Consider the following 15,320-nt stretch of genomic DNA (forward strand, 5'->3'; position numbering starts at 1 on the left):
GCCCGGCCCGGCCGGCACGCCCTGCCCCGCGGCCCGCCCCCGCTTCCTGCCGCCGGGATACCTGCGCCGGTGCCCCCTCCCCGCCCGGCCCCCCCCAGCCCCTCCGGCAGCCGCCGCTTCCCTCGCATTGCATTCCCAGATTTCCTCTCTGGCAGCGGCGTTGCTCCTGCCGAGCTTCCTTCCTTCTCGCTAAAAATAATAATAATTCATAATAATAATAGTAGTAATGCTGTTAAAAAGCTCTCCCTTCCCGTTCCGCTGTGAGAAAATCCCGGGGGTGCGCGGCCGTCTCCCCCTTCCCCCGGCGCCGCTCCGGGGAGAGGGGCGGGAGCGCTCCCCGGTGGCACCTGGGGCAGCCCCCCTGGTGCCCAGGCTCCCGAGCACCTCCGGCGGGGGCTTCTCCCCCCAAGAGGACGTGTTTAGGGGGGTGAGGGTGTCCTCCCTCTTGCCCGGGGGTCCCCAGGACCGGCCCCGCAGCCTCTGCCCGTGCCTTCGTGCTCCCGTTTTTCTGCCTCTCCCAACAGGATTTCTGGCAGTATAAAATGCTGCTGGAGGTTTGCGGCAAGAAATGCTGCTTTGAAAGAAGCGCCCTCCTGCAAGTCACCCTCTTTTTTTCTGGAGTTAAAAGCGGCTTCAGCACTGCTGCGGGTTGGTCTTTGCGCATCCCGCCAGCGATGGCAGAAATGAGGCCGGCAACAACCATCCTGCAAAAGCACACCGCAGGATGGATTTTATCACCCCAGCAAACGGTCAGGGCTGGAGTTCCTGTTGCCTTTCAGTCCATTCAGTTGTCTTGGTTTTCTTTCTCTGCGTGTGCCAGCTCCTGTTGAAGTGTTTGCAGCACAATATGTGTGCAAACGTTATTTAAGAAAAAAAAAAAAAAGAGGCAGTTTTTAGGAACTTTTACAGCTTCTGGGAACTGTAGGAGCACACTGGCCAGACAGCCGAGGGGCACTGCATGCCTGCAGAGCAGCTGCATGGATGAGGGAGGCAGCCAAGGCTGCAGGCACTGGGCCCTGTTGTCCCAGGGCTGCCTGGGGGAGGAGTAACCAAAAAAGAGCCATAACTGGTGTTTCTTGGCTGCTCCCGAGGCTCTCAGTGGGTGTTGGTCCATCTCTGCCAGACACAGAATCCCTTCCCACAGCTGTGGCCCAAAGGCTTTATAGACCTAATTGGATATTCAATGTGGCTAAAACTGTTGAGATTTTATCACGTCTTTAATTAGCTTGCTTTCTTTCCCTCTCTCTTAAATTACTCATGCAGCCTTCCTAGGAACGACTCCTACCACGCTGCCCTTCCCTCAGATGAGCCATGGTCACCATGTGCTTCTCCCTGCCGTGTCTTGAACTTGATATAACCAGAACACTGGAGATGAGACTTTTGGGATGGGTCTTGGGACAGAGGTCTTTGGTGCTGGGTAGGACCAGCAGAGCATGAGGCTGAAAACGTCACCCGGGCCTGGTGGACAGATGGTGACATCGAGCTGCATTGTTGTCACTGGGAATTGGGAAATGCGTGCTGGACAAGGTCAGCCTTTTTGGCAGATTTTGGTGGAGCAGGGGCCAGTTTGGCCAGGGCTGTGTATGGTGGACTCTGGCAGCATGGAGGAGGGAGGAAACACTTCCACAGGGCTGCTCCTGGGGGCAGAGGCGGGGCACTGGTGGAGTTGTGGGGCGTATGGGTTTCATGCCAGCGTGGGTGCGCGTGTGTGTTCAGTAGATCAAATAGCACTTGGTGCTCCTTGTTGGATTTGTTAGAAAACATTTAGAGCTTGATTGGGATGTTCTGGTTGGGATCTGTGAATGGGGTAAGGGAAGAACAATGCAGTGTTTGGAAGCCAAGTGTTTTCGGTGACATTCCCGTGCCCTCCGCTTGATCATTGAAGCATGTTAAGTATTGCGGTTTCAGTCAAAAGAGCTCCATGCTGAAAAGCCAGATGAGACTTGTATGGAGAGGAGTTTCTTGGCAGCTCAGAGCTCAGGGGATCATAGGAGTTGGTTGCCTCTGCCCAGTACAGTGGAGCTGTGGGGATTTCCCAGAACTGGATCAAGGGCTTCCAGCAGCGTAGCCCAATTGAACTTCCAGCAGCGTAGCCCAACCAGCCTCCCCAGGGAAAAGGGGCTGGTTTGAACTGTGTCCTGCCATGAGAAGAGGGGAAACACAGCCGCAGGAGGAATCCAGCCCACTGCTTCCGCAACCACCAGAGGCAAGAGGGGAGCAGGGATGGCAACTGTTGCTCTTGGGCAACCGCCACCATTCTTCCCCGTGTTCAGCAGCAGAATCCATCGTCCCTTCTCCCCCAGTGAACGTGAGCATCACGCAGCAGCAGGAGCTGCCTGCCTTTCCAGGTGTTGGACCTTCCAACAGTAGTGTGTGAGGATGTGGCCACTGTCACCGTGTGTCCTCACCTTGCAGCAGTGGTGCAGCCTGCCGAGCTTCTCCAGGAGCCTGGTGCTGTGTGTCCTTACGTGGTTTATTAATGGACTGTGACCAAGTGGGGTAGGGTTAGAAAAACCTGATTTGAGTTCCTTAATGAGGGCTGGATTGTACCTGTGACATCAAGCTGGACAGGCTCACTCATCACATCTCGGTGACTTCATCTATTGATAAACTTGTTTGAGGATATTACAGCCTGATGCCTTGGGATGAAGAAGAGGAGCATATTCCCTAATACACAGTGTGAGGTTACAGTACGTGAAAATATTGAGATTGCTTTAAGTGTCCAGGCTGTCTACCTCCTGGGGTGGTGGAGTTGACAGCTCACTGCTAATGGGTGCTATCCCTAGTTGGCTTCAGGTAGTTGGCTTCCCCACTGATGATTGCCATTTTCTCTGTTGTTGCCTTTGTGACAGAAAGAAAATACTTTCTTCCCCTATCCTTTACCTCAGTTGACTAAAGGGGGCTTATAAGAACAGGAAACCCACAGAGCTCTCATGCGTTTCACTTCTCAGCTATAATGTGTAGGCAAGGTTTTGGGTGAAAGCCTGAATTTGTGTAGTGATTGCTGCAGAGAAAAGAGAGGAAAGAGGTTGCCTCTGGACAGGAGGGGCAGCTACAGCATGTTAAATACATTAAGTTAAATGCATTCAGATTCAGTCTGCCCCAGAAACTTCTTGGAGTGAGGTAGGAGATGCACCCAAAACAATGGATGGTGTCTGGGAAGAGATTGAAGTACTGTCGCTGACATTTCCTTTCAATGTCAGGTTTTTTTCCATGGATGAGGCCTCAGAATGCTGAGCTGGCAATGAGAAGTTTTGATCAGTGGGCTAAAACCTGGAGATGGAAGAGGAAGTTGTTTGTCCCAACAGGAGAAGGTTAGAACGGTGTGGCTGGTGGTCTATTTGGAGACTGCATAGAAAGGGAAGATTTGCAAAGTTTCATTTCTTGCTAGCCTAGAGCTTGTTCCCCTTTGAAGTTCCTCTGGCCAGTGCCTCTATTATCCATGGTTCACAACACATCCTCCTCTTTCTAACTCCATGCAGTAACAAAAGAGCAATCTGCCCAGTCATTAAACCAATACAAAGTGTAAGAACAAGTCTGCAGAGGAAGCAGCCTGGACCTTCAACTTTGCATTACCAAAAGTTTGTATTTGGCATCCAGTGTGCCACTCATCTTCTGAGAGAGACACAGGGGTCCCCTATTCCTAAGACCATCTCTGTTACTTCTGGGTGGTGGCACCAAATACACTTAACTCTCTTCCTGACTCCTTGCATGCTTTGGCAAATCCTGTGCAGTTTGGATTGGCTGTCCTTTTGCACCAATGCAGACATAATTGATTCTGACCCTTTCAAATGCCGACTGTGATTTACAGCAGGATCACCTGAACCCACCCACAATGCTTGCACAGTGATATCTGATTTTGCTTGTTCTGTCCAGCAGCCTTTGCAGTGAGTCAGACATCTCTGAGCAACTCCATCTGCCTCCTGGCTTTCACTCCCAGGAAGTTGGAGACCAAAGGAGACTCCCCTGTGGCCCACCCTAAGGTGTGGAGTGTGAAGTTAGCCTGAGGCGATGTCTGCTCTGTTCTCCTTTCTTCTTCCCAATGTAATGCTCTGATGGAAGGGATGTCCTTGCTTATTTGGACAAGAATAAGCCCTCTTGCAAAAACTCTGAGGGTTTTTTCTTCAGCTTAAACAATGAAATGTTTAATGGTCCAAGTGTCAGTCTTGGCTGTATAAATACTACTGAATCAACTTGGCTGCCTCTCGCAGGAGTTTGGTGACTTTTTTCATTCTCTTCCATCCCTTTTCCCTGTGTCCTGCTAATGAGAACTCCTGCGTGGACACTGAAAACTATATATAACAGTGTCTGTGCCACTAACCAAATAATTCTTGACCTAATTAAGCAGAGCTTCCTTTGGCAAAAGTCCAGCTGGCAGTGGCATGCCACTTTTGTGATAGTTTTCATAAACATCTGTAATAAAACCAGCTGCATTGCTTTGATGCTGCATGTGAGGGCCTGGTAGGATCCTGCACGCTCATTACAGTGAGCTTCAGAGCTGGATTTTGGAGGCTGGTGCATCAAAATCTACCGAGGGATTTCCCATTACCCTAAAGTTACACAGGTGTTGCCCACAAGAAAAGACTGACTCGCTCTTTCTTAATGAGGCCTTTTGCTGTAATGCTGGCTGGTGTTTTCACTGCTCAACAATTTTGTCCCACCTCTCTCAGGGCTTGCGGACTAGGCAGGTACTTCTCAAAGCACTCACCTGAGTAACCACTTTTTTGTTGTTTTTTCCCTTGCTCTCCTGCATTTCTGTGATACACTTACTCATGTGGTCAGCTCAGGGTGACTCACTTGCAGTGACTCACTCTGGCTTGCAGTGCGTGATCCCTCAACCTCTGTGACCCCAAATAATTTGAGCACAGAATGGGGTTTGCCCTGGCATGAAAATGAGCACAGAGAGAAGGGTATCACAAGGAACAAGAGCTTTCTTCAGTGCATTCAGTGGGGAAATACTGAGATCAAGACTTGCAGGTCGGATGCTTCCGTTGCAAACCCTCTGGACGTGGGAGAAGTTGGACCCTTCATAGCTTCCTACCACCCTGCAAAATAGGAGCTATGATACTTAGTGCTGTTGTACTACCTCGATGAGTGCTGTGACAATAAAATATGTTGAAGTTTTAATCCTACAGCTGGCTCTGGCAGTGCCACAGAGATGCATTATTTGCCTGGGAGAGATGGGGACTCCAGGTCAAATGAGGTATAATCTCTTATCAAAGGACTCCTGTATTTTCTCTGTGTATTCCTTTATTGACTTGATTTGTGAGAGAGGCTTATGCTCTATCTTATGATAGGTTATGCTTGAATAACTTGCATAAAACTTTAATAAACGTTCTCCTTGTGCAATGTGGTGCCTGTACCTCTCTGACTGTACCAAATATACAATGTACTGTTGAGGTTAGCTATCAGTTTTTGCATAAACTAGTGCTTTACTACTGGTTAAAAAGTTCCAAATGAAGGAGAAAATCAAAGAATTTTAGCCAAAATACAGAAGTATTCAGTCCACATGAAACATGTTAACTGTGTGCTTAAAGACTGTCACTTTTAAACAGCTAAGTGACTTGGATTAGGTGTTTCTGCTACAAAGAGAAGTTGAGTAAGTACTTCTAGCTCCAGGAATTCTGCCTAAGCAGGTTTAGTACTCCTACATATGCAAAAACGCTGTGGTCTTGGGAGAAGCAAATGCTGCAGAAGAGCAGTCATGAGAGCAGGGTTAGCTGCATCAGATGTTTTAGTTCCATTTCAGTAACTGCTGGTTAGAGCAGATATTTTGAGCATTGTGAAAAATACTATTAGTTCTTTATCTTTTCATCAAGCTGATGTGATCTGGACCCCAGGCTGGCTGAGGGTCTCTGAGGAATGCTGCTCCAGGGCCAGCTTCAGGTTTTACCATTTACTCTTGTTGCCAACCGTGACTATGCCGGGAAATTGCTCTGATGTAGCACACAGGTTTTCTTCCTGATTAACCAAAAGGATGCATCCTGGTGTAATTATCATCCTTCATTTAGCATTTTGAGGACACTTACCCGTTTCCGCAGACACTGTCTGTCGGTGTGCAGTCACCCCACAGCCATGCCCCTCCAGGCGGTACGAGAGTCTCTCTGCCCTTGCTGTCATAGCGTTGATTCACTCACCGATTCCCCACCCATCCTGCCTCATCCTTCACCCTGGACCTTCTCACGCATTCATTAGGGGAATGCCTGTGCCCAGCTCCTGTTGTCACCCCACGTGGGAGTGGGGTTGGTGTAACCCCCTACCCTGGGCAGGTTGGTGCTCGTGTGCTGCAGCAATGGAGCTGATGCAAGGCTGGAGCAGCTGTGCCTGAGCTGTCTGCCTGTCAGCACCTGTAACTGGGGATGAACCATCACCAGAGGAGCATCTGTCCAGGGGGGAGGCACGAGCATGGCCAGAGGGAGGAGGGCAGGGGGTACAGGAGGGGATGCATGTGGGAGAGGAACTGGAAGGCCGGAGGGGAGCAAGGGCTGTGACTCTGGTTGGGTTGTGGGGTGGGTTCCTGCAGTGCTGACCAACATGTCTATGGGAAGGAGAGAGAGGGGGGTTTACCACAGGTTTAAGCTCAGTGTAGCATGTGTGCCTGCTGCCTGCCCCACTCTGAGCAGCACTGACCTTGGAGGGTGAACACGGATGTTTTAATTGCTTAATATTTTCTGCATTTATGTTTCTTTTCTGTAGTTTGATTTCTTTTTAGGTGATTTAGATGAAACTAGCAATACTTTACAGGGAGGCCTGGAATCAAGGTTTTGCTGTGCATAAACTGTTTTATTACTATTATTATTACTTTTATACTTTTTAAAGACACCATTTTGTTCTTGAGGTGCTCCTTCTGCCTTCCCCCTCCCCTTCTCCAAGTATTGGCAAACCAAAGGGTCCTTATGGTTGTTTATTATACCTTGAGCATGTGTGTGGGGATGTGGATGCTTTGTTTCTTCATCTCTCATCCCATCCTATTCTGCAGTATAAAGCTGTTCTCACTCTCACCCCCAACAAACCCTTTGGGCCTAGTCATCTTCTCTTCCCTACCTCCTCTTTGTAATCACTGATTTATGAAATGCTACTTATTGGCTTCTGATCCCTGCTAGGTTGAGAGACCCATTGTGCCTATGGAGGTGTCCAGTGCTATCTAAGATGATCTTCTGGAACAGAAGGTAGGGGCTAGGCTGAGGCAAGCTCCTAGGGAATGTTCCTCTGCTCTGTCCAGATGTCCTGGATGCTCAAAAGACTCTTGAATGGCACCAGATCCCTAAGTAGGCAACAAGATCTGATCCCAGTGTATGTATCTGCATGGAAGTGTCTACACCTAAACAGAAGTGGTTTTAAACTGGAATGGTGTCCCCCCCACAGCCTTGCTGATGAGGTGTGGCTGCGTGGTCCCTGTGGGAATATCCCTTCTCCAAGGGGCCAGCAGGAGCCATGCAGCACTTCACTGAAGTGTGGAGTGGGTGACCTTTAACACCCTGATCAAACCTCTGGGCTTTTGGTTCCCTACATGTGGAAGGGGTGACACACGGGGTAGGGCTGGATGAGAGACCCTTTCCCAGCAGGATGTGAGCTCGTATGACTCCCAAACAATCAAATCCTTGGTTCTCATGAGACACATGACATTTCAAGGAAATAGGAGCTATCATGTGAATTTTGGAGTACTTAAGATAGCCAGTTTTCATACAAAAAGGCTTTTTAAGAGCCAAATGGCCCAGTTGAAAGAGATCAGTGTATAGCCTGGAGCTCTGACAGGGGTGAACTCTCCTCCATTTATTCTGTCCCTCCATGCAGAGGTTTGTTATTGATTCTGTGGCTTGCACTGAGTTTGTCCATCCTGACCTCCTCAGCCCAGCTTCAGGTCTCTGTAATTCTTGCTTAATGAGTGATTGCCCTGATTGTTGTACCAGCCTCTGGATCCAGTTCAGACACACAGCTGTGGAGCAGCGAACAGCACCGGGCTGAATCCTTGCCCAAGATCCGAGCTTGTACAAGCAGATGGCCTCCGAGAACCTCTCCTCCTGGACTGATCCTGCAGGGAGACAATTGCAAATACTTACAACGCTGTATTTCAGCTCTGTTAGGGAGATAAGGATTATACAGGGGAGGAAAGAGAGGTCTTCATTCCCACCAGGGAATCTCTAATTTCCAAGATTCCAAGATAAGGAATAAGGTGCCTGTATTTGAACTCGTGGGAGAAGAGAATGGAGCTGTGAACGTGCTCTCACCATCTTCCTTGCTGCCCAGGCTGGCTAGTGCTCTCTGCCACCACCTCCCTGTGTGTTCCCTTGCTGTAACACTCCCCTTCTTGCACTTTCCATTAGCCCTCAGTAAGCAGTTGTACGTCTTTGGGGATCTTACTTCATTTTGGGACCTACTTTAAGTGATACTTGAAATGGTTCTGCTTCCCCAATGCTGTGAAAAGCCCTTTGACAGGATCAGTGTGGCCTGGCAGCCTGAGAGGGCACAGCTAATGTGACCTGTATGGAGAGGGACCTCATCAGGCTTGGCCAGTTCCTCGCCAGTCCCCAGCAGTGACATTCCTCTGCAGCGGTTGAGCACCTCGGAGCTCCGCGCTGTTGATACAAATCTGTAGCCAGTAACCGAGGCGAGTGTTTGTGAAACTGAAGCGTGTGAACCTGCCCTGCGATAGCAGACAAGCGGGCTGCCTTCCCCGACAGCCTCCACCACCTAAGCACTGCTGGGATGGGGAAGGGCTGGCTCCCTCCCTGCCTCCCTGAGGCTCGGCTGGGAAACGATCCAGCAGCCGAGCCGAGGAAGGGCTGCGGTGCTGTGCGGCTGCCAGGAAATCTGAACCCTCTAGGCAGGTCTGAAGCTCAAATGAAGCTCATTAGGGCTACGCAGCTCAGCTGTGTAAGGGATTTCTCCCTGTCCAATGGTCTAGTACAGCAGTTGTGTCACCTGCAATGTGCCCCCGGCTCTTGTTTACAGATCTAGGGAATTTACGGTTGGGTAGGCACTGTGCAAGCAGACGAGGAAGAGGCAGAAGTCCTCCTGTGCCCAGAGTACTAATGCTGGTGAGAGGGTGAACGTTTCATTCCAACGTTTCTTCATAGTAATGAAAGGAAGAGGGTCTTTAAAATAGGTTTTCCTACATTTCAGCTGCTTTTTATAAAGCCTCTGGAAAGTTTCCAGTCTGTTAATGATGGGGGAATGCTGCTCCCAAGATGTATTTTGCATTAAGAGAGTCTGGGAGAATCGAGGTGGAGACAAGGATCTCAAGCACAGAACCCACCCACTCCCACCTGCACGCTTTAGAAGTCATGCTCCATCTTGTGCTCTTTGTGATGCAATGAATGGTTCAAGCTGTGCTAAAAGCCCAGCCCAAATTCAGGAGTAGCAAGTGAACCCGCCCAGCTTCTTGTGGTTAGGAAAATGCCTGTGAAGTGAGGGAGGTGGGTTCAAAACCCTGAGGCTGGTAAAGGAAACTAATTCAAGCATCTCTTCTGCTGGGCAAGTTCCCTGACCACAGGGGCAGCGTGCAAAGGGAGCAGGCTCTGTCCAATGGGTTGATGGAGGAAACACTCCTGCACCACCTCCCTGAGAAACAACTGCAGTTCAGTTAAACCCATAAGCTCCGTTTTCCCTACTGCTCCCTGCCTTGACACAGGGTGGTCACTTCCCAAAAGCCTCTGTGTTCTGACATGTAATATGGGATGCTGGGATCTGGTTCATTCTCTCAGCTGAAGCAGTTACCTCCTTTCCCACACCAACAGGGGGGAGCCCACATCCTGTACTGGCTCTGGAGTCCTATCAACACTGGATGGACATCCTTCCATCCTTTCGGTGTGTGACTAGTCTTTCCATGACAGTGGTGCTGGTTTCTAACCCCTTCTGATGACGGCATGAGGGAGGCCTGGGCTGCTCTGCCATGCAGGAGTGCCAGCACCCCAGGCTCACTGCAGCAGCTCTCAAATTGTCTCTTACTGGGTGGTAGGATCTACACTTGCCAAGTTCTCCCAAACCTCTCCAGCTCAAGACTAGGAATCCAGAGGAGCCCCAAGAGGGATATATCCTTGACAAGAACCAAACTTCCGCATTTCCAAGCCAAGAGGTGCTTGAATGAAGTAACCGTTGGGCACAGATAGCGCCTGTTTCTGAAACTCTTTGTGCAGAGTAAAAGCATTGCCTGTAGCTCATCACAACCTCTATGTTGCCCACAGACTAATGAGACCTCGGGGTCACTGCAAGTGTACCAGTAGCCTGGTACAATGGGAACTACTGTAGTGACAGGTGCTCCTACCCTACTGTGGGCTGGGACAGCTCAGATCAGATACAGCACATGGTTTTCCCTGTTCCTTCCTCAAGCAGCAACAGAGAACTGTGTCAGCACTACAAAGGGATCTGCTGCTCTCAGAACAGACCATGACCAGCCACCACTCTGTACAAAATTCCACACCAGAGTGCAGCAGCTGCCTGGACTGCAGGAGCAAAGTGCTGCTCTGGAGATCTCGCCCTGGGTTCCTTCCCCAGGCATATGATTTACATCCAACCTAGTTTTAATGACCAGTCACTAGATCTTAAAATCCTTTTGCAATCATTCTCTCAGCTTTACTTCCCCAAATGACATGGTGGGAGTTGTTGTCACCTCATGGTTTACCCACTTTCCTAGTTAGTGGTATGTTGAGCATCAACGTTCCCCATTGTAATGCTACTACACAGCAGTGAGTCATGAGCATCTCTCCAAATGCCTGTTCCTTAGGGCAGCATGAAGAAGAGTGGTTTCTGAATTTGCATCAGCACTTTAAAACATCTAGGCATCATGACCCCAAAACCTCAATCTTCCCCATATTCTGATGGAAAAGTCTGGGATGGAGGCAAAAGCATTATGGCTGTTCTGTCCACAGGTGAGTTGTATAACACCAGAGAGCAGGCTCACTTCTGCAGTCAGATCACTTTGCTCTACACCTTAAGCTAAAAATGGTCCTTTGAAGTGAGTGTGGATCCAAGTATAGCAGAGAGAGCTAAAAATCTCTCTCACTTGAAAAAATCCTGGGCAGTAATAGAAACTAGTGTGGATCCAGGGATGCCACAGAGATCTAACAATCTCTCTCATGTGAAAGCTGTCTCAAACACTCCAGAACTCATCCTGGATCCAGGGATGTATGAAGAAACTGTTGTCACGCTGTAGCCTTAACTAGACACCAGTAAAGATTTTTCGTAAGACAACAGGAAGGTTTAGCTGCTCAGAACTGCCCTCTGGAGATTTAATGATCTAATCCAGGGTTCTTCAATAATTGCCCAATTCCCATCAGATCACTAGAAGCAAGCACCTTCCCAAAACTGAGCTCCACAGATACAGACAAGTCACAAAACTGACAATATGGCTGGTTTCCTACAGGAAAAAACACAAGACCAAATGTATTTCACACAGTGTTATTCACACATTTTCATTTTGATTTTTACAGTATATACATGTGAACATTACATTATTCAATACGAGCCACCTGGAGTCAAACCTAATCAAACTGGTCCATAAACAATCTATATCAAAAAGCAATACTTGAGCAAAAAGTCTAGTGGTTCTACCCAAAGCCTAAAATAGTTGAAAGGAAACCCAGTGATTTTCATGTTCCTGGACAGAATTTCTGCACAAATGATTTTAGGAGAGAAAGTGGAAGATTATGTTCAAGATACTGAAAGCACCAAGGATGACAGTTACAGGACTGTTTAAATTCAACCATGGCATGAGTGCTACAGGGACAAAGTACTGGGACATTATCAGTTTCTGCCGGGACACCCCCGAAAGCCTGACGTACTGTCTTACATGCTGAAGGAATGTCAGCTCTGTGGATTATAACACACGGCACAGGTACACAGGGTACAGATAGTCACTGAGGGGAATTGATGTGTCCAAGGAAGTGGCTCAGGAGTCATCCTTTGGGTGACTACGGGAAAGCTCTGGCTCCAGTGACAGGGCTTGTACCTCCGGAGAGGGACTTTGTGAACTGCCATGCAAAAACTACTTGGCAATTAGAATTGTGCTTACTCAAAATAACAAGGCCTACTACACCACTTCATGCAGGCACTGGAAGCAGGCCAGGACAAACTTTCCCATTGCCTATTAATGAGTTAACGCTACCCTTGGGAAAGCAGCGCCTCAGATGTACGCTTTAGTAACAGTTATGTAAACCTGGTATCAACAGTAACATGACAGAAATCCTTTTACAAGTTTATACCACTGCTATTTTCTTTCCTCGTGATCACACCCCTACCATAATAGCCTTTTATCTGGTCAATGTTCAAGACATTGTTTCCAAACTATCATGTTGATCAAAACTTTAGGTTAAGCCGTCCAACGTTTTACACAAAATACTTACTTCAACAACATACAAAGCACTTTCTTTATCTTTCAGAAACTGAATATACAAAGTAAGCTTTTTCCAAAATATTTCCATAGGCAAAGGATTAAAAAGGATTTTAATTATACACATATGGTCACAATTCTGCCTTAAAAAGATCATTGGGAAATGTACATAAGGCCGCTTGTAAATGTACATCATCTTTATGTTACTGTTACAATGTCATATGTCCAGAGAAAAAAATTGACAGTATCATACATATTTGCTATATGCTGGGAGAAGGCTATTCAAAAATACAGTACTCTTCTGTACAAAAAAATCATGCCACATTTATTAAGATGGAAGAAGCATTGGTTTCTGTGATAACCAAATATTTCAGTCCACTTTTTACTATGCTTATTTATCCCAATTTAAAATTTGAACAGATTGATTTCCCAAAGTGTCCATATGAACAGAATCAACAGCTGTGTTATAAACAAAACATAATGTTTCTCACAATAGATAAAAAGAAAGCCGGTTCGTATTTTTGAAACCATATAAAGATAGAATTTTAAAAAAATCACTCTTGATTTGCTGAAATAAATTTACATTATACAACACTATATGCCGGGGGAAAGAAGGGAATGGGGATATGAATATACACTAAAATGCAAATTTTTGTCCCAAAAAGGGGTAAAACAAATTACATTTACAGCATGAAGGTTTACAAATGTACATCTGTACAACCAAGGTAAGCATCACTACTAAATTAGCAAGGCTTTGTAATAAACATCGAAACGAGAGATTTGTTTTCAAACTGTAAACTTACACCTATTAACTACACGTATACAATGCATATATTTATAGGAAGCAAAAAGCTATCTGAATATTTAATCAATCATGCTTAAATGTTGAGCTATCAAGTTTACTTTTCAGTGGCCCCTTTTCTCTTCATCATTACCTATTTTTTGCATCTACAGTGAGAAAGCAAAATAAATGCTCAACACTTTCAAATCCTTACAATTCTATATGCAAAATAAAAAAATACAAATCTCTACTTTTCCTGCTTGTAAAACTGACTGTAAAATTAATACAGGGTTCACTCCTTTTCAACAGTGTACTTTACTGAATGGAAGTACCACCATCATTTTCATCCCTCTACCTTGTACAACAATTAAATATATAAGTATATACAGCACTTTATTTTTAATACATTGCTAGAGAAAACCTTAGGGCACCATTTAAAAAAGCCTGTATCCACAGCAAGTGCCGAAAGCTAGTCTTTTAAAGTTTCCATTGTTTTGTTATTTTAATTTGCTGTGCCCTGTTTGTTATTTGGATAGGATGTTGTGAACCACCAAAATACAACTTAACTTTTCAACATGTTAAATAATGTTTATGCAGCTGATCAATTTTAATCTGGTATAAAAGACTTCACACAAAAGGGAAAAATAAGGATTAATTCTATATACAACTCTATAAACCTGTTGTGCTATGATGCTGGGTAGACCTACCAGATTGCAAGCCAGTGTATTAAAAGAATACTGTACTTTTTCCCTTTAAAAACTATTTCAGTGACTTTACAAGGTAAAAATTTACAAAATATGTGACAGCTATTTTGATACAATTACATCATATACAGGCATTCTGTGCTTTGCCAGCCATCCAATCTGATAGGTCTCCGGATCAGGGCTGGAGATATTTTTTCTTTTTTTTTTTTAATAATTCACTCCCCAAAAATATACACAAGAATAAAAATTTTACAAATGGATGAACAAAGTCAATAAATAGATTTAAAAAAATCAGAACATTTAGAGTTAAGTTGTACGTTTTGATAATTCACAATTTAATTTTTTTTCCATTTCTCTTTCTCTTTTACAGCATTCCATTTGGTGGTCCACCAATTGGCCCCAGATCAGCACTGTTCTTCAGGTAATACTTTTCCAGCTTGGCCAGAATGTGTTTGCCGTAGGTATATTTACGCAGAGTCGTGATGTGGGGTCGAATCTGTAATAACAAACAGGTTTGTTGGGTTTTTTTTAACATCCAAACTTTAAAGTAGAGGTGACTACACTTTCAAAATACTACACAAAAAGATGCTAATAGCCTGTATTTCAAAATTTTGGAATTTTCTGTAAAGATGTCAGGGTGGTGATTTTGACTCACCACCCATTGCAGAAGGGAGATGATACTTTTGTGGGAGAGTCCTGTTGGTGGAAGTAGAGCTGCAGGAATATCCTGGGCCCTGTATTAAACAGCCCAGGGCCACTATGGCAACAGCACTTTTCTCCATGTCTGGATATTCTTAAGTAGAAAATGTGTCTGTATGTTACCAAGTGTGGGAATTTCCTCTGGGGGAACTGCAGAATAAATTTATACCCCAAACCAGAAAATAAAAAAAAAGAAACCTGTATTTACCTGTATTTCTTCTGTTACATTAATAATGATGACAGATTCTACATTTTCATACTAAGAGTATTTTCATATAAAAGCTGGCACAAAGAGAGGCTACAAAATCCAACTTTTGAAACTTTTCTGTAGTTTCTATTTCTAGCTCAGTGCTCAGAGACCTCAATGCATTCTGCTTTACCAAGCTCCACTGAATTTAATGCTTATGCATCAAGTTCCAGATGACAAGTAGTGAGTTTCACATCTAGAGGGAAAGGTGCTCTAGCAGAAAAATTCACATATATAATGTTTTTTAATCACTACAACCATGTAGAAATGTACCTTGTGCATTATTATCTTCCTCTGGGCAGGTTCAGCCATGTCAATCATCTTCTGCACGACGTAGTTGGCGTACTGGTCCTTCATCATGGTGTATAAGGCACTGTGAGGACCATCGTTCTGGCAGCACACCTCATCAATCAGTAAAGCTCTTTCAGCACGAGAAGCATGAGTTACGCATTTTTCTACCACGTTGCTGAAAAATAAGACATAAATGCATTAGGGGACTGAAGATACAACATTCTTTTACATGGCAATTTTAAATTTTCCTGAACAGTTCAGGCATTTTAA

At 45.8% G+C, this 15,320-nt stretch overlaps 1 protein-coding gene across 8 annotated transcripts in view; it reads right to left on the reverse strand.

The window, feature by feature from the left end:
* Positions 1–11,381: 11,381 nt before the first annotated feature.
* Positions 11,382–15,320, reverse strand: part of PUM2 (pumilio RNA binding family member 2) — a 71,774-nt gene continuing 67,835 nt past the window's right edge. For all 8 annotated transcript variants that reach the window (XM_051810094.1, XM_051810116.1, XM_051810105.1 and 5 more), the window contains 2 exons: positions 15,033–15,225; positions 11,382–14,309 (listed from right to left, as the gene is read on the reverse strand). In XM_051810094.1, coding sequence (XP_051666054.1) covers positions 14,178–14,309; positions 15,033–15,225 — 325 coding nt within the window. In that variant the 3' untranslated portion in view covers positions 11,382–14,177. The remainder of the gene's footprint in view (positions 14,310–15,032; positions 15,226–15,320) is intronic.

This window comes from Manacus candei, unplaced genomic scaffold, assembly GCF_025592945.1.
Source record: "Manacus candei isolate 608988 ecotype Guabito, Panama unplaced genomic scaffold, ASM2559294v1 h1tg000007l, whole genome shotgun sequence".
Classification (NCBI taxonomy): domain Eukaryota; kingdom Metazoa; phylum Chordata; class Aves; order Passeriformes; family Pipridae; genus Manacus; species Manacus candei.